Source organism: Fragaria vesca, unplaced genomic scaffold (genome assembly GCF_000184155.1).
Source record: "Fragaria vesca subsp. vesca unplaced genomic scaffold, FraVesHawaii_1.0 scf0513160_u, whole genome shotgun sequence".
In the NCBI taxonomy this organism is placed as follows: domain Eukaryota; kingdom Viridiplantae; phylum Streptophyta; class Magnoliopsida; order Rosales; family Rosaceae; genus Fragaria; species Fragaria vesca.
Genome location: NW_004443448.1, coordinates 1,933,310 through 1,954,139, shown reverse-complemented (window position 1 = coordinate 1,954,139; position 20,830 = coordinate 1,933,310). Strand labels below are relative to the sequence as shown.

Below are 20,830 nucleotides of genomic sequence, written 5' to 3'. Positions count from 1 at the left end.
CGGTGTTGAGTGAACTAAACAATCAAAGTGCTATGATGAATTGATGATATAGTGACTAAACAAATAGTTTGGTATACAAAAAAGGCTACCCTCATAAACTGATGTGAGAAGTTTCAACTTCTACATCAAGCTGTTTGTACTTTTGTCACCAAATACTCTCAACTCTAAAACAAAATAGTCTAGTGACATAAACCATTGTTCTGAGAAGGGAAAGTTTCCCGTTTCGGCGTGGACCCACCAACAATAGTTTGGGTTCATCACTTGAGAGAGCCCATATAGGGCCCAATACACCAAAGAAGGTGGGCAAAGGGGTGATTTGGAAAAAGCATGAATCGGGGTTTAGCAAATTCCTAATTCTTAGACCGCAGCCGCGTAGGGTGGGTGACAACAGAGAGAGAACACAGAGTGGTGCAGCTAGCAAAGCAACAAGGGTGTTGTTTCCAAACACAACAGGTACTCTTCTTCTTCTTCTTCTTCTTCTTCTTCTAGCTTCATCCTTTTTGTCTTCCCCAATTTCATAATTATATGTATGTCTTTCTTCGATTGCTATAATTATATGTATGTGGGTTTATGTTTTGTTCAATCTGAACTGGGCTCAACTCCAACTGAGAATATGTTTGTCTGATTGTTGTTTGTTTTGTTTGAAGAGATAGTGTTTTGTTTGGAAGTGGGAAAAAGAGAAGAGGCAGTGATGGATGAGGAACAAGGCTATAAGCCTCCGGCAGATTTTGAAGAAAATGCTAAAGACCCATTGCTTGATATCAACGTCGACGATTCTACTGAGCTTTGGCTCATTCAGTGGCCTAAAAATCAAGTATGTTGCTTCTACTTTTTTTCTTTTTTTCTTTTTTTCTAGTACTTCGGCTTCAATGCAAATTATTAGGAAGAATGATTAGGAGATTACAATACTGTGTTTTTTGGTTTGGGAAGAAGGTTTTAACTCTTGAACACCCAATATCTACAACTTGTTATCGTTTGTTTAATGAGCCAGAACAACTTGAAACCTTTACTAGCCGTCTCGAATTGGCTTTCATGGTAGAAAAGGAAAGGCCGTGTTTTTAGGACTATTGATATGATTGTGCATAAGCTATACACAAGTTTGTCGAGCAACGAAAGCTACTAGCTTTAACTAGGTATCTGCATTTGAGTCCAGCGTTGCTGTTATTATTTGAAACATGATTTTTTTTTTTTTCCTGTCATTGGATTAACTCACCATTTGTATTGCAGAATCCAGATTATGATGGCAAAGAGTTGTCACTTAAGCTGCATGGGAATGGAAAGTTGAGCACTTTTGAAGGCGCATCTGGTAATTATACATCAAACTCTAGTATAGACATGGCAAACTCCATTTGAATACCCGTTTTCTTTTTTCAAGGTGTTTTCAGTATACAAAGAAGCTGTTTCAAATGTAACTTCACAATGCATAAACTCTACTTCTGAGACATGACATTATGTTTCTGATTTTGGTAGGGAAAGAATATGACCTTGTCAGTTCTTCAATTCAAGAATCAAATGCAACAGTTTTTGTATCTTCTGCCTCAGGCACCAAAATTGGTAAGCTGTAAACCTATCAAATTAAGAATTTGCACAGCAGATAATCAGATATGAATCTCAACTTCAGTTGTGATGTCTACTTTTGAGCTACTTATTTAACCAAATTTTGCATTGATGGCTACAGATTATGTTTTGAGATTGTTCACCAATAAATGCGAGCTTAGTTGCATTGTTTATAAGCATTAGTTTATTATGTGCTCCTAAAGATTAAACATTTGGCTCATACGCTGGCTGTTGCCTTTGCAATTCTTCATGTATTCAATTTTGTAAACTCTAGGTCATTGGTAGCTTTCTTTGTTAGTTTGTCTTTTGATGTTCTGTTGGCAAGGTCTAGTTTTTGATTTTACAGTGTTGCATTTAGAACACATTATGAACCTTGTTTTACATTGTTTTTCACAGTTTAGGTTAGTTGCTTTTAGTTGTTATAATTCTTATGACCCTAGGCTCCATGTGTTTGTAAAGATTTGACATTTGCTCACGTCCTAGCTGAACATGTTTGCTCTTAGAATTCTTCAGGTATCGAATGTTGTATATTACCGGTTACCTTTCATAAAAACGGTGATGTATATTACCAGTCATATACAGCTTGTTTTGTTATTTGGTCATGTGGTTTTCTTTTATGAAGGTAGTGCTGCAGATTTTATTTTTGAAGTTTTTTATGTATCCGATCTTTTACTACAGGTCAGGAGACCAATAGCTAGGTTTTTTATCTGGTCATGTGATGCTATGTTTACAGGGTCTAGTTTTAATATGGACCTTTCCCCATTTTGCTTGTTGTTCATATTACAACTATTGCTACCACTTTACCGGCTCTGGCCTCAGTTTGCTCATATTCTGTTATGCCTTTGCAGCTGGGAAGATTTCACGGCGAGTTTCTCTGGTGCATTACCCCGAGCCTAGTGAGCTTAAAGAGCGTCAAGAGCTTCAAATGGCAAAATCCCGAAAAAAGAGTCAGATATCATCCTCAATGGCATTTACCCATTCTTCCCAGAAAACTCCTTCACGCAGTACAAGAACTACAACTACTGCAACTCCTACTCAAAGTACATTTCAGAGAAGTTCACGACCAATAAATGGAGAAGCTGGGGAGTCGTCACATCTCCAAAACAAAAAGCAAAGGCATACTTCCCCAGGTCGAACTCACAGTGGTGTTACTTCATCAGGACAGGGTCGTAGCACAACTACTACTTCTTCAGGAGAAATGTCATCAAAGAAACATAAGGAAAAACATAAAAGATGAGAATTGACATCTCTTAGGTTTTCCTCAGAATGCATAGCATGAATTTGGATGGCGGATGAAGTAATCAGTCCTCTATGTAGCTCCTAAGGTTTTGCTAGTCACTTCAAGCAATGCCACCAAGTGCCATAATTTTTTGCCGATTGATGAAAAAACACAGTATGAATTCCTTGAAGTAAGTTTCATTTTTTGTTTTTTGGTCAAAGCCACTTCAGAATTACCTAGTGATTAGCTCGCACGCAGAAGGTGTGAGATTGTTGTGATGCTCATTGCATTATTGCTTTCGTGTATTCAGGGATCAGTTAGTGATTTGGGTTTTCTTGTTTAATACACAACTGGTTTTATTTGGCGAACCGGTGTACGTGTGTCTTTCTCTTACTCCTTTTCCTTGTATTTTTCTTAAGTCGAACTCATAATAACGAGTTTTTATTCTTTTTCTTGAGTCGAACTCACGACAACAAATTAGGTTGTTTCTCTTGGGTCGAAATCACAAACTCACAATAACAAACCAGGGTAAAATGCCGGTTTAGCATCGGCCTGCCTTATTTAAGAAAATATGGGCGTCACGTATCATCCCCCTGTGAATTTTTGTCGTTCACCTTTGTAGATCCCCCAACTTGTCACGTGCTTAAAATCATAAACAACTCTCAACTCCCAATCACAGCCCTACACGTCTACGACAATACCACCTCACGTGACATAACCCACCGTTTTTCTGGATCCAACGAGCGCAGCCTTACACTTGTAACTACGTCTCTGTTCTATGATTTCCAATATCTCCCCAGATTTTTAAACTCACAGTTGAATCGGACTAACCCAAATTGGGATTAGATTAAGGTTAATCTCACGGCTCGGCTCTAATTAAGCCCCTTTAAATAGCCACTCTGATAGTGATTAGCTTAATCTCTCACTCTTAATCTCACTCCACTACTACTTTGGCTTGGCCTTTTCAGCTTTTGACTACTATATTGCCGTCTACCTCCTCCCCTTTCTCTCCTCCTATCTTTCCTCCGCTCCATTCGCTAATCTGGTACACACAAATCCTAATCCCACTCTTCTTTCCCTACTGCATTGTCTTATTGTTTTCAATTCCCATCAAAAATCGGTTTCTCTCTTCAATTTTTCACTACCCAATTCCACACTTTTGCTTAATCTTAGATCTCATACTCAAAGTTTCAATCTTTTTCCATTTGCAAACTCATCTCTGTGTGAAAGTTGCAACCTTTATACTTTGGTCATTGAAAAAAGGTCACTGATTTCTTTGTGGGTTTTGCAGCAAGTTCACAATGGATGTGGACACCAAGCTTCTAGATGGGGCTCTGCCGGTTGTGGCGGCTCTGGTGTTGGCTGTCCTTATCGGAGTTACTATACTCCGACGCCGATCTGGACACCGGCTTCCTCCGACTGTAAAGGCCTTGCCTTTGATTGGAGGGTTGATGAGGTTCTTGAAGGGTCCCATTGTGATGATCAGGGAGGAGTACCCTAAGCTTGGGAGTGTGTTCACATTGAACTTGTTTCACAAGAAGATTACTTTCTTGATTGGTCCTGAGGTTTCGGCGCACTTTTTCAAGGCGCCGGAGTCTGATCTTAGCCAGCAGGAGGTGTACCAGTTCAATGTGCCCACTTTCGGACCGGGAGTTGTGTTTGATGTGGATTATACTGTGAGGCAGGAGCAGTTTAGGTTCTTTACGGAGGCTTTGAGGGTCAATAAGCTCAAGGGGTATGTGGATCAGATGGTTACAGAAGCAGAGGTACATTTCGATTCTAGTGTTGGTAACTTTGGTTGGTTTGTTATTGCATTGTTTGTTTGATCTTCTTTGATGTGATTAGTAACTTCACTAACTTGTTTACGTGCTTAGGTCTAGGGACTAGTTTGATTGAATGTTGGTCAATGTTTGATAAGAAGAATCTCACTTGTGCGGTTTCTATGTGTTGAATGTGTGATTGTTGCTTAAATCATTAGCAATCATTGGCAGGGTTTTCTGTTCACTATAGACTATGCAAGAAATAGAGTAGCCTTTAAGACAAGTGCTTTATGTTTTAACCCAAAAAAATAAAATATAAGAGGGAAGACAGATGCAGCATGTGTATTAAGGGTTTCCTGATAACCATATAGAGTTCTCTAATATTTGGTAACTGGATTTCAACAGTCCCTCCCCTCACTGTTGAAAAAGGTTAACTAAACTTCTGATATATGCATCTAAGAAGACACAAGGCATGTTCTTTTATCTTTAAGAGTCATAATGAAAGTCATTCATCACCAAACATCAAATAGTTGCACATAAGTCGGGGAAAAATAGGATTTCATTGGTTACCTCTCTATGCTAATATTCAGTCTAAGCACTCGCTCAAAACTTGCTTGTATTTGGTTTAGTAAAGAACTAAAGATAATTATAAACTTTGAACGTATAATTTGTGCATGGTACCTGGTGGCAGAATACTTATACATAATGTTGGATTAACTCATGTCTTCAAACTGTACTGGACAGGATTACTTTTCTAAGTGGGGAGACAGTGGAGAGGTAGACTTGAAGTATGAGCTGGAGCATCTGATTATCCTAACAGCCAGTAGATGCCTCTTGGGTCGTGAAGTTCGTGATAAGCTCTTTGATGATGTTTCGTCTTTGTTCCATGAACTTGACAATGGCATGCTTCCCATTAGTGTCATCGCCCCATACCTGCCCATCCCAGCTCACCGCCGCCGTGACCAGGCCCGCAAGAAGCTTACAGCAATCTTTGCAAACATCATAAACTCCCGCAGATGTGCTAAGGTGTCTGAGAATGACATGTTGCAATATTTTATCGAGTCTAAGTACAAAAACGGCCGAAAAACAACTGATTCTGAGATCACTGGTTTGCTCATTGCTGCTCTCTTTGCTGGCCAACATACAAGTTCTATCACTTCCACTTGGACTGGGGCTTATCTCCTCCGGAACAAACAGTACCTATCTGCCGTGTCAGACGAGCAGAAAAGGCTTATGGCTAAGCATGGGAAGAAGATTGATCATGATATATTGTCCGAGATGGACACACTCTATCGTTGCATCAAGGAAGCTCTGAGACTGCACCCTCCACTGATCATGTTGCTACGACACTCGCATAGTGATTTCAGCGTACAAACTCGTGATGGGAAAGAATATGACATCCCGAAGGGCCACATAGTTGCCACATCACCAGCTTTTGCCAACCGACTTCCTCATATCTTCACGAACCCAGACAGCTACGATCCTGATAGATTTGCTGTTGGGAGGGAGGAAGACAAGGCTGCAGGGGCTTTCTCGTATATCTCATTTGGAGGTGGCAGGCATGGATGCCTTGGAGAGCCTTTTGCATACCTGCAGATTAAGGCTATATGGAGTCATTTGCTAAGGAACTTTGAAATGGAGCTAATTTCACCATTTCCAGAGACTGATTGGAATGCCATGGTTGTCGGTGTGAAAGGAAAGGTGATGGTTCGGTACAAGCGAAGGGAGCTTTCAGCTAACTAATGGCAATGGCCATTTGGTGGTTGCCATGGTTACATTTATGTTCTTTGTTAGGATGTTTTTGGTCCCTCGTGTATGTGTTGATTTTCTTCCTCCTTTCCAATTAACTGTTGATGTTGTCTTGCTTTCTTTTATTGGATTGTGGATCCTGTTTTATTAGTTGTCCTAAATTTATGATGAATTTTATAGCTGTAAGCATGTATCAATTCCAATCCTTATGCTACACGTAAAGAAGTAATGCATAAATCACAACGGCCAGTCATTATAGTTACAATTCCAATCCTTGACTATACAAATATGCTGCCAAAATTATTGAGTATATATTACATATGAACCGAAAAGTTGACACAGGTGGGTAATTCTAGACATTTTTATGTATTCTCTCATGATTCATGGGAAATTTACCACCCGTGACAAGTTTCAATTCAAGCAATCAGAGAAGTAACGAGCAAGCTCTGCTTCATAGAAAAAGAAGCTATATGTCAACAATCCGGCTTCTTAAGCAAATTAGTATCATTCAGCATTCCGAATCGAACAAGGAACTCTTGATAGGAAAGCAAGTATTGTTGGCCAACAATGTGATTCCCGAAAGATCTTGAGTTTGATATGAAAATCAGTTTGGTATGATCTTAATCAGCTCGATATCAAACAGAAGAGTCTTGTCTATCAGACCTTGGTTCCCCAGCACAAAATCCAACGCTCGTTGGCCCTGTGAAATATCAGAATTGCAGCTTTATAAGAGTTAGCAAAATTGCGTTACAAGAATCACCAAAAGAAAACGAAAATTACCGAAAAGGTATTAGGTTTTGGGCCGCTCTTGTTGTAATCATTGTCGGGATATCCCAATTCTGGAGGCACTATAATCCTGCATCACTGTGAGCTAGAATGTGAAATTTGCATATAATATGTGACAAAACTTATTTAGCATTCAACCCAACTGCTTGAAAATTCCATAAGAAAAATCTACAAGCAACAAAATACAAGATGCAGCACCTTCTAACGCCACCAATAGACATGCCTGTAATAGCTTCCTCAAAAGCTGGTATCACCTGAAGATTTAAGTAACACACATTGCCATTAGAGTCGCTGATAAACTATTGAGTTCACATACTGACAGAGCAAAGCGCAATACAAGTATGGCATGGCATGCAATAGTTTCTCCTTGCTATCCCAATTGAATCCTAATCTACAGTATGTTAGTATCAAACAGACAATCAGTGCCTTCTTATGTGATCTCATAGATGTAAGAGTACAAAAGAAATACATAAAATAGTTAAGGAAACAAACAATGAAAAAAATTCAACTGTAACAACCAAACTTTGTTCATTCAGTTGTGTCGCGATTTCTCACCTCTTGAGATCCTACCCTGAATTTGAAAAAAGCCTTGTCATCACCCTGCATTCAAGTAGCCATGAAACCCAAACTATGAAATAAGCTTATGCAACACGATATAAATCCCCAGTAAACAGATCAGAAGTAATCCATACCTCAAATGAACCACCTTTTGTCTTATTTCGAGCTTCAAATATGCGACCATAGTATCCAATGGTATAACCATCCCAATCAACCTGAAATGCACCCAAAGATCATAAATCACTACACCAACCCAACTCAAAGCTAAATCAGTAGCTTTAAAAAAACTGCAATAATCCATGAAAATCTGTTTAAAGCTTTATGCTTTATCAAGAAAACAGAAAGGGAACATATCTAACAACCACTTTTCCTAGAGGTTCCTAACTTCCTATCTTGACTTCCTATGTTGAGTTCAACTAATGGAAGCTAGTCGATAGCAAATTCACAGACATTGTAATGCAAAGCTAAAACCTCAATTAATCTAAGCATGCAACTCAAGCAATGTGTGGCTTACCACCACTGTATCCCCAACCTTCGGCTTGGGGCCATTTCCAGCTCGCAAGTCCTGCATTGGCACACAAAGTTAAACAAAGTAACACAAAATTTTGAACCAAAACAAGTCTAGGATCTTCCATAAGATAACCTTATACTGAAGACCTGATTCAGTTTCTGTATAGTCGGGATAACTCATTTTCGACTTTCCGTAGTCCTTCCCCCTAAGTGCCGGCACTGTAACCAGTAATGCAAACATTTTAGTGATTTCACAAACCAAAATCACATAACTCGGAAAACCAAGAAAAAATTACTCACTGTCTGCAAATTGAGATGCCAAGGCTGCTTCTTTATTACAGAAAGCTGAAGCCACCACTCCAATCGATGACAACAGCATCTTTCTTCGATCGACAACATTGGCGCTTCCACCTGTCAAACAAGTTTAAAACATTTTCAATCTTAATATTTACGAACCAATATATAGAGGTAAGTATAGTCCATCAGGCTGAATATACTAACTGCCTGCGCCTGAATCAGGAACTTTCTCGGCTTCCGGAGGAAGAAGAGAGTGGGATCCGCGCCGAACAGGGGTTCGAGAGATTCCGGCAGATGAGGTTAGAGGACGGTGTGGGGATCCAATGGCTGAGATTGAAGCCATCTTTGTAGGTAGTTAGAGAGAGAGAAAGAGTGAGGGGTGAAGCGGTGTTTCGCGGGAAGATAACGGCCACAACTTGTCACAACTAAAACAAACTGGAACCTTCTTTTCAGTTTTTTCCTTTTTATCATTTTCCCCTCAACTATTTTTGTTCTTTTTCCTTTTTCTTTCTTTTGGTTACATAGTTTGTGTTTGGGATCATTTTCCCCTGATCCAAAATTGCCTTCTAACATAGTTTGCTCGAGTATAGCGCATTGGACCGGAGTCACACAAATAACAGTAGTTCATTACCGTCTGCCACTTGTTTGTCACATTGTAACTCGTTTCAATTTAGAAATAGTAACTCATGAAGAACAGCTACGGCCATGCTCCAACTGTTATCATCCTAGTCATGGACTTGCAACAACGTTTTGAGGGCTAGAGGAATTTTGAATGTGCTATATGGTTGAAGGTTTTGATGGAATCAATGTATGGAGAAACTACAATCCATTCGTACCATGGCTTTGAAGTATAGCATGAAGATAAGATGAAATGCTCCGGTGCAGTGCTCACACATGTTTAACAGTGTTGCTGGATGCAAACATTGTGAGACTTAGAGGGAAGAGTACGTGGAAGACCGTTTATATTGAAACGAACTTCTTATATGTATGGATGGTTCTGAGAATGATACAAGGTCAGAATCTCTTGTAGAGGAGTCTTGGAGAGCTTTTAGAAGAGAAATCGGGCATAAACATAAGCATAGCTTTGAATTGAATGTCCTGATCGATGTATGCTCTAGTTCGTGCTTGCATCTGGATATGGGAAGGGATTCCGGGGCATTCCAGCCGTGAAGTCACCAAAACCGGCGGCGAGTACGTAGAAGCTTCATTGTAATGATACTCTTTATGTTTAGAATTTGATTATGTTGCTTCTGTGATCTTATATACTTGGCTAACTTACAGAAGCAATTGGTCAAATATCTTGAGGTGAAGGGGTCACGCCAACACATTAGAATCTTGGAAGGCCAAATCGCAGATCAGAAGAGACACAGAGTCCATGGTGAATATGAAGGACTTCATGGCTTTTATGGAACAAAGCACCGTTTTCACTGGTGCGCCAGAAACAGTAAAACCTCCGTGTGATATAGAACAGATGGCGTTAGAGATTGAAGAACAGATCGATCGAAACAAGTTCAAACCCGGTTTGCTCCAGATTTGGCGTTCGATGTCCGATTGACCATTATGATACATTTCCGTAAGCGGAACGGGCCAACGAGACAAACTCGTTGCTTTGCCACGATGTATGAGCTTTTTAGGCCTTTCGAGTCCGTTTAAGCATTCAAAATGCAAATTACTTGTTTTCAGCAATTATTTTTAATAGTTTGTTTTGGGTTTGGTTTTCTTTTAATCCGTGAGCTTTTAGGCTTTGATGTTAGTTGCTCTAGGGTTTATTTGCTCCTATATAAGGAGCCTCTATCGATTGTAGTCGTCAGCTTTTGATTAATAAAAACCTTTGAGTTTATCTCAATTCTCTGGTGGATTCCAGATTCTCTCGTAGATTCGAGAAAACCAGACTTGTAGATTTAAGTCGCCGTTGGTGGATTCCAACGTTTATATTTCCGCTGCATCACCCTGGTTCTATTTAATTCATAATTTGAGAGTTCCAACCAGATTTTATTCATATCTTTGGTTTTGAATTACCAAAGATAAGTATTTGATGAACCGGGAAATTTGCTGATCAATTGTCAGCTTCGGTTTCGAGTTGTCAGAGCTTCCGAAACAATTGGCCAATTTCTCTATTTACTTTGATGCTGCTACTGAGCTCTAGTAATGGTTACGAACATGAACTAAGCTATGAAGAAAAGCATAAGAGCTACCTTAACCATTTTTCTCTCTTGTTAAGCAAATTAAGTCAAGGCTGAGGATGCATTTTATAGGAGAATTGAGGATGCATATTGTCTTGTTTATTTTACCAGCTAGTCCACATTTTTACCCAATGTTTCATACGTACTGTTGCTGTGATCCCTGTTTAAAATGCCGGAAAATAAAGTAGTGAGACTAAAACTCTTGAGGTCACTTTCATATGAAGCTTGTCACCAGGAAAATGACTCACTGAATGTTTATAGGCTTCAATATTTTCTGTTTATAACAGCTCTTCATAAAGAACACCAGCATTAGATAACAATGGGCAATAATCCTCAATTCCAGATGAAAAATGCCCCATGAAAATTTCATCTGCTCTCTGAATACTATCGTACATTCATGAAGATAGAGCCTAACAACTTGAAGCATTAGAGGGTGTGGGAGCAAATAAAAAGAACATTGCCAAATACTGAAGCAAGAGCAAATAAAGCATATCACGACGAAGAAGCTGGAATGAACCCCTCAAACATAATGATCGTCTTACAAAGCACTCGGTCTAAATTTACAAGAAGATAGAACCCCCAGCAGCTTTATTGACTTGGATAAAGTAATCATCACAACTTACAGACTAACCAATTTAAGAGAGTTGGCCTTCTCTTGCAGCGTATCAAGCAGGCTGTCGAAACTCTTCTTGAAAGAGTCCACTCCTTCAAGTTCGAGTTGGTCACCGACATAGCTCCAGTCAATTCCAAGATGCTCAAGTGCACTGTAGATGCCTTCAGCCTCTGATACATTGGAATCAATTGTCCTTGAAACAGTTCCATGATCAAGGAAGGCTTGCAGAGCTTGGTCTGGCATGGTTGATACCTACAAAAGGAAATTTGGAATCAAACGTTAAGCAACTTTAATCAATATAATAACATTGAAAAGTACAATTTTAATTCTGGAATCTATTAAAGCTATCATGGTCATCATCACTGACATATGACCATGATAAGTTATAACCATCAAGCACTAAATATCAGGTTGGAATGACTCACCGTGTCAGGACCAATGAGAGGAGCGACATATAAAGTATCAGGGTAGGCAGGATTCTTGACACTGGTTGAGGCCCACAGCAGCCTCTGTTTCTTAGCACCCTTCTTCACCAAAGCCTCCCATCTGGGACCCGAGAATTTCTTCTGGTATAGTTGGTACGCTAAAGCGGCTTGAGCTACTGCAGCCTAAAACATTTAACTCACAGGATGAGCAGGTCTCGAACATCTAGGTTCTTTAATTAGCAATCTAATAGAAGTATCTGATTTACCTTTCCTCGAAGGTCAAGGGCCTCTGGAGTTCCAATCTTTTCAAGCAACTTGTCAATAAGGGTGTCAACCCTACTGACAAAGAAGGAAGCAACACTTGTGACTCTGGAGAGGTCATTTAGGCCGGAAGCCTCAAGGCCATCCAAATACGCATCAATGACTGCCTCATATCTACTGAGAGAGAATATAAGCTGCACATGGGAAATAGTAACAGTTAAAGACTCTGCTGTATGGGTACTAGAATCTGATTATGGAACATGTGAAAATACAAAAGAGTTCGGTTGAATAAGAGAGTGCCACTCAGAGATCAGTCAGACAGCATGAGTTTATGACAACTATGGTGGAAGTAGATATCATTCACAATATCCTAAGCAACTACTCATCAATATATTTTTAGATCATCAAACAGTGTTAAAAATGTCATTCACAATATCCTAAACAACTACTCATCAATATATTTTTATATCATCAAACAGTGTTAAAAGTTTATTCAAATGGTAATCTATTCAAAGATGCATAGGGAAAAAAAATTAAAAGTAAAAAGGAAAGAAAGATGCATAGAGTTGACTTACAGTCACATTGACACTTATGCCATTTGCTATAACTTCCTTAATAGAAGGGATGCATGGAGCAGTAGCGGGAATCTTAATGTAGACATTGGGCCGGGAAACAACTTTGTGTAGCCATTTTGCAGCCTCCACAGTCCCTTCAGTGTCATCAGCAAGTCTGGGAGAAACTTCAACAGACACATAGCCATCAGCAGCATCAGTTTGATCATAGATCGACTCAAAAAGCTTGGACGCGTCTTGAATGTCCTTCACCACAAGTTCCCAATATGCAGTTTCAATGTCTTTGCCTGACTGTACGAGCTCCCTGCAAATTTCATTAATTGAAGTTACTAACATGAAAAAATTTGGGATAAGCATCGGAATACCATATTCAACTTTGCAATAATAGATGCCAAGAACCTACAACCGGCAGATCATGCGACAAATTAATTGCGATAAAGTATAACCCTCTACTAGAAGAACTAAGAATGCCACTGGAGTCCAATAGCTAGTTAAGATCCTAATACATAAATGTAATCCAACTAAAGAATCTCCAACCACAGCCCCACTCAACAAATAGAAAAATAGCTAGTTAAGATCCTAATACATACATGTAATCCAACTAAAGAATCTACAACCACAGCCCCACTCAACAAATAGAAAAGAACAATATTTTTATGACACTTAGAATAGCTCCAAGCACACTTAGTTTGGCCTTAATTCCTCTTGTTCTAGCTTAGTACGGTCCGATGGACTCTTTTCCAACCTTAGCCACTCCATCTCCTATACAAGTACACAACATCATCTTTTGTTTTTTGTTTCTATTAAAACCAAGACTAAATAACTGACTTTACTTCTCCAAAAGAGCAACATGTACACTTGGGATAAGTAATTACTCAGAAGACTACCTGAATTGATCATTGTAAGCATTCGAAGTTGATATTGCCTTCTGGAAAATCTGCAATCACACATTACAAAGTACTATTTAGATCGAGGACTACATGAAAACCAAACAACATATCCAAGTAAACAATTTTCAACAAACAATTTTACTTCCATCCCCACTTCCCATTCAACTTTAACTCAACAAATATATATTCCATGCATCTCAGCTCATTCAGAAAACAAAAGAGAGATGAAAATTTACCGCTGGGTTACTAGTAACACCTCTAACACCACTAGCAATGAGCGGAAGCAGATCTGTGACTGGTCTGCAGAGGTTATCATACCATGGACTCTGTCCTTCCTTGTCATAAAGATCATGGAGATAAGTCTTCTTTGTGGGGCTTCCATTACCTTCACCCTGAGCACATCTCACTCTGCCAAACCAAACCCAATTAGAAAACCTTTACATAATAATCAAAAACACAGCTTTTTCCGAGATCAAAAGCATAAAGATCAAAACTTTAAGAATAAGTATAAGAAGTAATAAGATGAAGATTGAAACTTTACATCAAGGAGCCTCTGAGTGAGGGCTTGCTTCGTAGGGAGAGCTTGGAAGAGGAGAGCTTGGAGGTGAAGGTGTTGTTGGAGGTCGTGAGGAGGCCGATCAAGCACTTGGGGTTGGAAGCTTTGGGGTTGTTGAAGGTAGAGGAGAGAGAGGAAGCAGGGCAGGGATGGGAGAGCTTGGAAATGGAACCCATGATTAGTATGAGATCAACAAAGTTGAGCAAATCGGAGGGTTGGTGAGGGAGGGAGAGAGAACAGAAGACAGAAGACAGAAGACAGAAGACAGAAAAGGGTTTATGCTCTTGAGCTTTATATATTGCAATACGATATAAACGATGAAAGGAGTTACTTGGGTTTGGGTGTGTGGGAAGAGAGAGCAAGATTGGTTCTTGGTAGAGTCCAAACGGCAGGTGAAGACAGTGACTCTTAGGATGATCGGTCGATGCGAACAGTTGGTCACACTTTCACTTTGGCTTTTGGTAGCTGCGCGGTTCTCACTTCGCATATAGAGATAGAAACACCTACTCAATTCTGATGTCATATTCCTAGCTTGTTTGGATAATTCAAAGATGATTTTAATTCGGATAGAATTTGTAGTGAAATCATTTCAGATATTAGTGATGATGAAAATCATTCCAATAAGGACGCGATGACCAACATTATTGATTGGGAAGAACTTTCTTTTGGATTTTCTCTTTTGAAATTCATTTTGAAAATGCATAACGAGCTTTAAAAAAATTAAAAAAACTTTACAAAGAGTTTAGAGATGAAACACACAATATTTGGTCAGATTGAAGTAAATGAGATTCAAGTGAGAAATTTATAATTTTCGAGTCAAGATATCAATCAAGGAAGTTTGTGTTTTGAAATAGAACTTTAATCTATTTTCCTTTATCCAAAGTCCTAAACACATTTGTTCATTTCTGAGGCTAGGTAATCTTTAGTATATGTATTTCTCGAGTGAAAATACATCCTTTTGGTATGTACCTAAACTATAACCAAAATATTTTGAAATATTACAATTAGCTTGTTTCTATACTTGTTCAAAAAATAGTCACTTGCTATTTTGAAATATGGTTGAACACCTAAATGTAAACCTTATATTAGAAAACGCAGTCTGTATAGATCAGCAGATGGTTTTGTATGTTTCAATGTTTGTATGGCTTCATAATATATGTGTAGAAGGAATCTGGTGCAAATATTATAAGCAGAAAAAGGATCATGATCTTTGCAACTTATTTCATTTCGAGATTTGTTATATGCGACATTCATGTAAACGTACCTGTTGAACCGAATACTGAAAGGTGGAAACATGCTTCTATACGTCAACCTTGACTTGTAAAGTTGCATTTGTTCACCACTTGCTTTACCTTAATTTGGACGCAAATATGAGCTCAATGCTTGATTAAGATGTATAAAAATATCTATGTGGCAATCTAAGTATCGAAGAAAAATACAGTTTTGTTTTGAAAACTGTTTTATGACTTTATCCGCAAATAAACGGATACTACATCGGATATAAGTGTTGTGGAAAGCTGATTCAACCTATCTAATACGCTAAAAATATATATGTGGCAATCTAAGCACCGGAAGAAAAACACAGCTATACATCACATTATGCAGCCTCAACATATACATCTCCCCTTCATATTTAATACAGATGTGAGATGTCATGGGACGGATTCATGGCTAGAGTGTGAGTTGATGTAGTGAACTCTTCAAGATTGAGAGCATGACTAACTTGACAAACAGTTAAAAGTTTTCAAAAAAGACTTTCTGGTATAACCCACAGTGCGCTGCTTACAGTGCTAGTGCAAATCTGGGTTTTATTCATTGAATGTTCAAGCATTGAAAAGGAAAGAAGAGCAAAACATTATTATAGCTCACTGGTTCAGCCACTAGAAAATATTTGCTTTATATTCACCATCATTATAAGTTAGAGTGGATCTAAGCTACAGGTCAATTGAGTACCAAATTCTAGTCAAATCCTCCCTCAACTTATCATATTCAAAAGAATTATTGTGCTTTGGATCTAGATTATATTAATATGAGGATACTATGCACATCTAATGACAACTTAGTTTTTAAGTCATGCATAGACAGAGGCATAGGTAAGCAAGGTGGTGGTAGGTGGAATAGAAAACAACCTTGAAAGTAGGATAGTTATTATAAAACTAATAAAACACAATTTCAGAAATTAGAGAAGCCAAAGAAATATGAATTGGGACTTACTTCAAAGCTTGGATCATCCATTTAATCAAATGTATTATTATCTGACCTTTATGTTAGCTCAAGGGCTAAGTGATCTCACTGCTAGGGGAATGCACAACCCCGTCAATTTGACCCTTACAATTGACATCAATGTCGACATGCATTCTTGGGTCAGATTATTAATTTTTACTACAAATTTTTTACTACATAGCTTGAAGCATATCCCTGGCATCTACCATTCCACACCAAGATACAATCTGCCAAAAAAAGAAGAAGAAGAAGAAGAAGAAGCTGATATAGTACCTATACAGCATAACAGCACATGGCAGCATATTCTCAGTTTGATAATGGGGACTAGACAAAAACACAGGACAAAGGTAGAAGGTAAATCCAATGCATCAACTATTGCAACAGAAAGGATCTTCTTAATGCCAACAACTCCTATACAAAAATCAGCAAAGAAGAAGAAACTTTTACATTTTTAGTACACTGCAGCATATTTTCAGTTCCATTACTTGGGAATGGACAGTAGACAATGCAAAATCCCCTTGCTCTAAAACTATAGCGCTTTGATTACCAAGGTTTCAAGTCTCCCACTGGACCTGCTGTCCAATTCAAAACCTTTTGATCAGCTTTTAAGTAAACATTCTTGGCATGGGGGAGTTTTCGAGCCAGCCCGTTAAGTATTTGGTGGAAAGCATCTCCTGGTTGTGGTGGTTGTGGGAACATCATGGCCCATTTCATTGAAGGATTTGCAAGCAACCTTTGTTTCCTTAAGATCACTTCTGGTGGAATAGAAGTGAGAATAGTATCTAAGTTAGGCACATCTTCCTCGGCTACAAAAACTCCGATTTCTTCCCATGGTATGGCATCAGCAAAGGGTAACACAATGTCATCAGCTATAATAACAGGAATGCAACCAAATACCACTGCTTCAACTAGCCTCGGACTCCATGGAGCCCATCCGAGAGGGCATAAACAGAATATAGATCGTTGCATGTCTTCATAATATGTTGTAGGGTGGTCAGTTGAGATGTCAAAGAGAGGGTTGCTCTTAAAATTCTCCCAAACAGCTGCCCTTGCACCTCTGCCAGTCAAAAGAGACTTACAATTGAGTCAAGAAGATTAAGCATGGAGGCTAGATACACAGGCAGACTTTCAAATCCATGTTTGTTGCCATCTCATAAAACAGCTTAAATATAATTTAAAGGGACAAAACAATGTTCTTTAATAGTATGTCTGAAAGTTTAGTGCAAACATATTACATACCTTGCATAGTAACCACCTTCAGGATCATTATTAATGTCATAAAACAGGCCGCGGAAGTAGACAAAGATGGACCTCGGAGTTTCCTGGGGAATCAGGTGGGTCTGCATCTTTTGCGGTGGAGCATATGGAGGAATTGTGATCGAACCCTCTTTCAAACATACATGGTTTTGCTGTCCGAAGGTTTGAACCAATGTTGCACGCTGAAGTAATGGAAGAATCCCCCTGTCAATAGCTTTCTCCTCCTACAGAATGCCAGCATAATCTAAGTTATGCCCAGTACTAGTAGTAGTAAACTTTTTTAGTCTTGGCAATTCCTCATGGTTTTGATGAAGAACCAAAGTATAACACAAACCCCATGCTCATTTCCATTTAAGTAGCCTAATGTGTTTAAGTTTGCATCTATATGGTCAAATTGTATTGTATAACTATAAACTACACTCCACTTACAGATAAAAGAACTGGAAGCCATTTTCATTCTTTTCCAACTGTGCATTCCACATAAATCCTTCTTTGAAAATGGTGACTGGCATAGGGGTATACTGAAGTATTGGTGAAAAAATTAAACCAGGAGACTCATAACACAGCAAGCACGACACAGCTGAACCATGCCACAATGAGTGATTTTAGTAATTTCCAACTACGTCAAATTTTCAGGTGTGATTTTTGTTTACTTCTCTTTAGCAGTGACAAGACTCCAAATTCATTAAACTAATAAGTATCTAAACTTCAGATGCTGCTTTATTTTAACCCAACATTTGATGGCTAGCTACAACTATGAATTGTTACCTGGTAATGAAAGCAGGCTCCAAAGTCATGGGGCACAACAAAGAAGTGATCAGCTCCCTCTGTTCTGTTCCAATAAGGCCAGTTCCTAGATATGAGCTGCACTGCACTTCTCATCATCCGTGGAGATTTGAAGGGCAATGGCAAGCCAGTAGGGGTAAGATCACAAGTTGTGTATATAGGAGTATAGAACCAATCTGCTTCATTCGGATTGTGGGTTCTAACCGCGCTGGATAAGAGAAACCTATGCATAAAGATCTCGGCTGCAAACATATGGTTGAGACATCTTGGTTCTTTTTGAAGGAGTTTCTTGTTGTATTTGCTAGGCAGCTCATACACATAAACTTTCAACCTCCCAACTGGATTATCCTCTAACACATCACCAGCACTTCCTGCATTGTTCAAAACATTTACATCAAACATAAAAATGCTAGGACAAATTTAAAGCCTCTTTCAAATGAAGTAACTTATTCCCATCTTCCAATGATTATTTAGAATCTACTAATGATCATAGCTCATATGCAACTTACTGTATAAAACCCAATTCTATCCTACAAATAAGGTCATCAAATGCCAAAAGACTGAACCTTTTCCTTTAGATAAGCAGGATTACATAACCATACATATTCAAGTTTCAAAATTACTTATTCAAACTAGGGATTAATAGAAACAAGTACTACAGCTTCTTGGAAACAAAACTGAAATGAACAAAGAGAAATAACATACCTGAAATGCGCTCAGTTCTTACATTCTTATCAGCACCAACTCCCCAAGCAAACCCATAAACACAAAGAAGAGCAAGAACCAACATTCCCATTCTCATCTTGGAGACCTGATTAGACTGAAAATCCAGAGGGGCCTGCCGGATTTCATGTCAGAGAAACCGGGAAGGCAGTATATATGAACAAGGCCATATGGTTGGGACGTCGTGTGGGGTAGTAGTTGGGAAGCTTTCTTAGACTCTAGGTTTTTGAAAATAAATAATATATGTGTGATTTCAGGTGAGAGTTGATTGAGAATTTGAGGAGGAATTGCTTGAAGAAACAGTGAAGGTCCATTTTCTCTTGAAAATGGGATTTGCAGCAAACACGTAACAAATCGTACGTGGGTTAATGAAAGCTTCATTTGTTTTGCTAGTTTGATCACCAGTCCATTTCATGAATGAATCAACCAAGCGCTAAACTTGTTTCTGTGTTTATATAGAAAATAGAAGCCACCTCTGTCGTTGATTTCCCGCCACCAAAGTTGTGCATATATGCTGATACCTCCGGAAGCTTTACACACAACTACACAAGTGACATGAAAAAATGAGAACATAGCAAAATCTATGGTGGCATGGCCAAAAGGCCAAAAAAGGAAAACTTTTAGAGGTAGAGGGTGAACTTTTCCTCGACAAATGATTCAAAAAGACATGAGTTGGTTAAGTTTTAAGTTACAGGAGTGGACCTCATACTTAAATCCGTCTGGCCCATGTTAATTTACTAACTAGAGTTGATACCCGCGTCTTTGGCGCGGTGTATATATATAAAGCTGGTTAATGATTCAGTTGATTGATGGAAAAGTTTTTGATATGTACTTCATAGAACTTCAATACATTGTATATTACATAACATATGATTCTAATAATGAAGCTATTACAAAAGCAACAACACTACATAACAAAACATCTAGTGTTGTGTCCTACCCAAAATAGTAAATGTCTTGTAAGTGCACAAGCAGAACAACTTATCTGGAGCAGTATGATCGAAAATATAGCTCCAGTTTTGACTGTACAAAATGCTCCTATTTGTTTAACTGTTATTCACTAAAAACGCAATTTTAGAAAACTAAAGATAGGAAAAAAAAAAAAGACTAACTCTAAAAGATCTATTTCATACTACAGAAGGAAAAGAAAAAAAAAAAACAACACACACACACACACATAAAGCAAGTGATTAATTAACTGAAAAGAATATCTATATCAAGCTCCTAAAGAGACTTATCTCAAAATGTCAAAGATGAGAACCTGACATAAAAACCAAACCAAAAATGAGGAACCAACTCAATTAAAAGTAAACAAAACTAAAACCAAAGATGAGAAACCAAGTAAATTAAAAGTAAATAAAACAAAACAAAACAAAAACCAAATATATTGCATTAGTATATATAACATAGCATTTCATCACACAATATTTAAATTAACTTAGTACGTTTTGTTAATTAGGAGTCGGTTTGCAACCAGATAATTTCTTTGGCCAAATTAAAGATGTCTGTACTTCAATTAATATTCCGTTGCTAAAATAGAACCAAAATTGTTTCACCTCAATAATTAAGAAAATAAACTTGCTCAACCTTGGTCTATGATACCACTACCCTATTTTAGATTGACTTCGGTAACAATACCCTTTGTGAGATCTATGAAGAAAAAAAAAATTGAGACACGGTACCCTATTTTAGATTGACTTCGATAACAGTACCCTTTGTGAGATCTACGAAGAAAAAAAAATTGAGACACGGTAATGAAGATAAGAGTTCAAAAATTACTTCCCAACCCACAACATCCTCAACAACAACTAATTATATAGAAGACAATCATATATCTAGGGTAAATGGTAATTTCGTGGTTTTTAGAAATAGAGGACATAACGGAATCACACCCACCAAAAGTAA

The 20,830-nt window shown here is 38.3% G+C and overlaps 5 protein-coding genes across 5 annotated transcripts; 2 read left to right on the top strand and 3 right to left on the bottom strand.

Annotated features, from left to right (window-relative positions):
• Nucleotides 1-312: 312 nt before the first annotated feature.
• LOC101305910 (mediator-associated protein 2-like) lies at nt 313-3,142 on the top strand. Its single transcript, XM_004310101.1, has 5 exons — nt 313-453; nt 648-814; nt 1,228-1,306; nt 1,471-1,554; nt 2,406-3,142. The coding sequence occupies exons 2-5, from the start codon at nt 692-694 to the stop codon at nt 2,792-2,794; spliced, it is 675 nt and encodes a 224-aa protein (XP_004310149.1). The 5' UTR covers nt 313-453; nt 648-691; the 3' UTR covers nt 2,795-3,142.
• A 487-nt stretch (nt 3,143-3,629) lies between these two features.
• Nucleotides 3,630-6,469, top strand: LOC101305627 (sterol 14-demethylase-like). The gene is made up of 3 exons (XM_004310100.1): nt 3,630-3,821; nt 4,068-4,542; nt 5,281-6,469. The coding sequence occupies exons 2-3, from the start codon at nt 4,078-4,080 to the stop codon at nt 6,277-6,279; spliced, it is 1,464 nt and encodes a 487-aa protein (XP_004310148.1). The 5' UTR covers nt 3,630-3,821; nt 4,068-4,077; the 3' UTR covers nt 6,280-6,469.
• Nucleotides 6,470-6,516: 47 nt separating this feature from the next.
• On the bottom strand, nt 6,517-8,781 carry LOC101305334 (peptidyl-prolyl cis-trans isomerase FKBP19, chloroplastic-like). The gene is made up of 9 exons (XM_004310099.1): nt 8,641-8,781; nt 8,440-8,550; nt 8,273-8,358; nt 8,144-8,194; nt 7,764-7,844; nt 7,627-7,671; nt 7,270-7,325; nt 7,066-7,141; nt 6,517-6,985 (listed from the first exon to the last, which is right to left on the bottom strand). The coding sequence occupies exons 1-9, from the start codon at nt 8,777-8,779 to the stop codon at nt 6,890-6,892; spliced, it is 741 nt and encodes a 246-aa protein (XP_004310147.1). The 5' UTR covers nt 8,780-8,781; the 3' UTR covers nt 6,517-6,889.
• Nucleotides 8,782-10,838: 2,057 nt separating this feature from the next.
• On the bottom strand, nt 10,839-14,257 carry LOC101305036 (transaldolase-like). Its single transcript, XM_004310098.1, has 7 exons — nt 13,922-14,257; nt 13,617-13,788; nt 13,378-13,427; nt 12,494-12,794; nt 11,924-12,112; nt 11,658-11,840; nt 10,839-11,484 (listed from the first exon to the last, which is right to left on the bottom strand). The coding sequence occupies exons 1-7, from the start codon at nt 14,110-14,112 to the stop codon at nt 11,239-11,241; spliced, it is 1,332 nt and encodes a 443-aa protein (XP_004310146.1). The 5' UTR covers nt 14,113-14,257; the 3' UTR covers nt 10,839-11,238.
• A 2,251-nt stretch (nt 14,258-16,508) lies between these two features.
• Nucleotides 16,509-19,004, bottom strand: LOC101304736 (probable beta-1,4-xylosyltransferase IRX10-like). The gene is made up of 4 exons (XM_004310097.1): nt 18,908-19,004; nt 18,185-18,573; nt 17,399-17,640; nt 16,509-17,216 (listed from the first exon to the last, which is right to left on the bottom strand). The coding sequence occupies exons 1-4, from the start codon at nt 19,002-19,004 to the stop codon at nt 16,703-16,705; spliced, it is 1,242 nt and encodes a 413-aa protein (XP_004310145.1). The 3' UTR covers nt 16,509-16,702.
• Nucleotides 19,005-20,830: the final 1,826 nt, after the last annotated feature.

Coding starts and splice junctions, on each gene's coding strand:
- LOC101305627 (XM_004310100.1), top strand. CDS start 4,078: ATGGATGTGGACACCAAGCTTCTAGATGGGGCTCTGCCGGTTGTGGCG. Junction 4,543..5,280: donor AGATGGTTACAGAAGCAGAG/GTACATTTCGAT, acceptor TGTACTGGACAG/GATTACTTTTCTAAGTGGGG.
- LOC101305036 (XM_004310098.1), bottom strand. CDS start 14,112: ATGGGTTCCATTTCCAAGCTCTCCCATCCCTGCCCTGCTTCCTCTCTC. Junction 13,428..13,616: donor GTGTTACTAGTAACCCAGCG/GTAAATTTTCAT, acceptor GTGTGATTGCAG/ATTTTCCAGAAGGCAATATC. Junction 11,841..11,923: donor CCCTTGACCTTCGAGGAAAG/GTAAATCAGATA, acceptor TAAATGTTTTAG/GCTGCAGTAGCTCAAGCCGC.
- LOC101305334 (XM_004310099.1), bottom strand. CDS start 8,779: ATGGCTTCAATCTCAGCCATTGGATCCCCACACCGTCCTCTAACCTCA. Junction 7,142..7,269: donor TCTATTGGTGGCGTTAGAAG/GTGCTGCATCTT, acceptor ACAGTGATGCAG/GATTATAGTGCCTCCAGAAT. Junction 6,986..7,065: donor CAAAACCTAATACCTTTTCG/GTAATTTTCGTT, acceptor GATATTTCACAG/GGCCAACGAGCGTTGGATTT.
- LOC101304736 (XM_004310097.1), bottom strand. CDS start 19,004: ATGAGAATGGGAATGTTGGTTCTTGCTCTTCTTTGTGTTTATGGGTTT. Junction 18,574..18,907: donor AAGAACTGAGCGCATTTCAG/GTATGTTATTTC, acceptor TGAACAATGCAG/GAAGTGCTGGTGATGTGTTA. Junction 17,641..18,184: donor GAGCCTGCTTTCATTACCAG/GTAACAATTCAT, acceptor GGCATTCTGTAG/GAGGAGAAAGCTATTGACAG.
- LOC101305910 (XM_004310101.1), top strand. CDS start 692: ATGGATGAGGAACAAGGCTATAAGCCTCCGGCAGATTTTGAAGAAAAT. Junction 815..1,227: donor TTCAGTGGCCTAAAAATCAA/GTATGTTGCTTC, acceptor TTTGTATTGCAG/AATCCAGATTATGATGGCAA. Junction 1,555..2,405: donor TGCCTCAGGCACCAAAATTG/GTAAGCTGTAAA, acceptor ATGCCTTTGCAG/CTGGGAAGATTTCACGGCGA.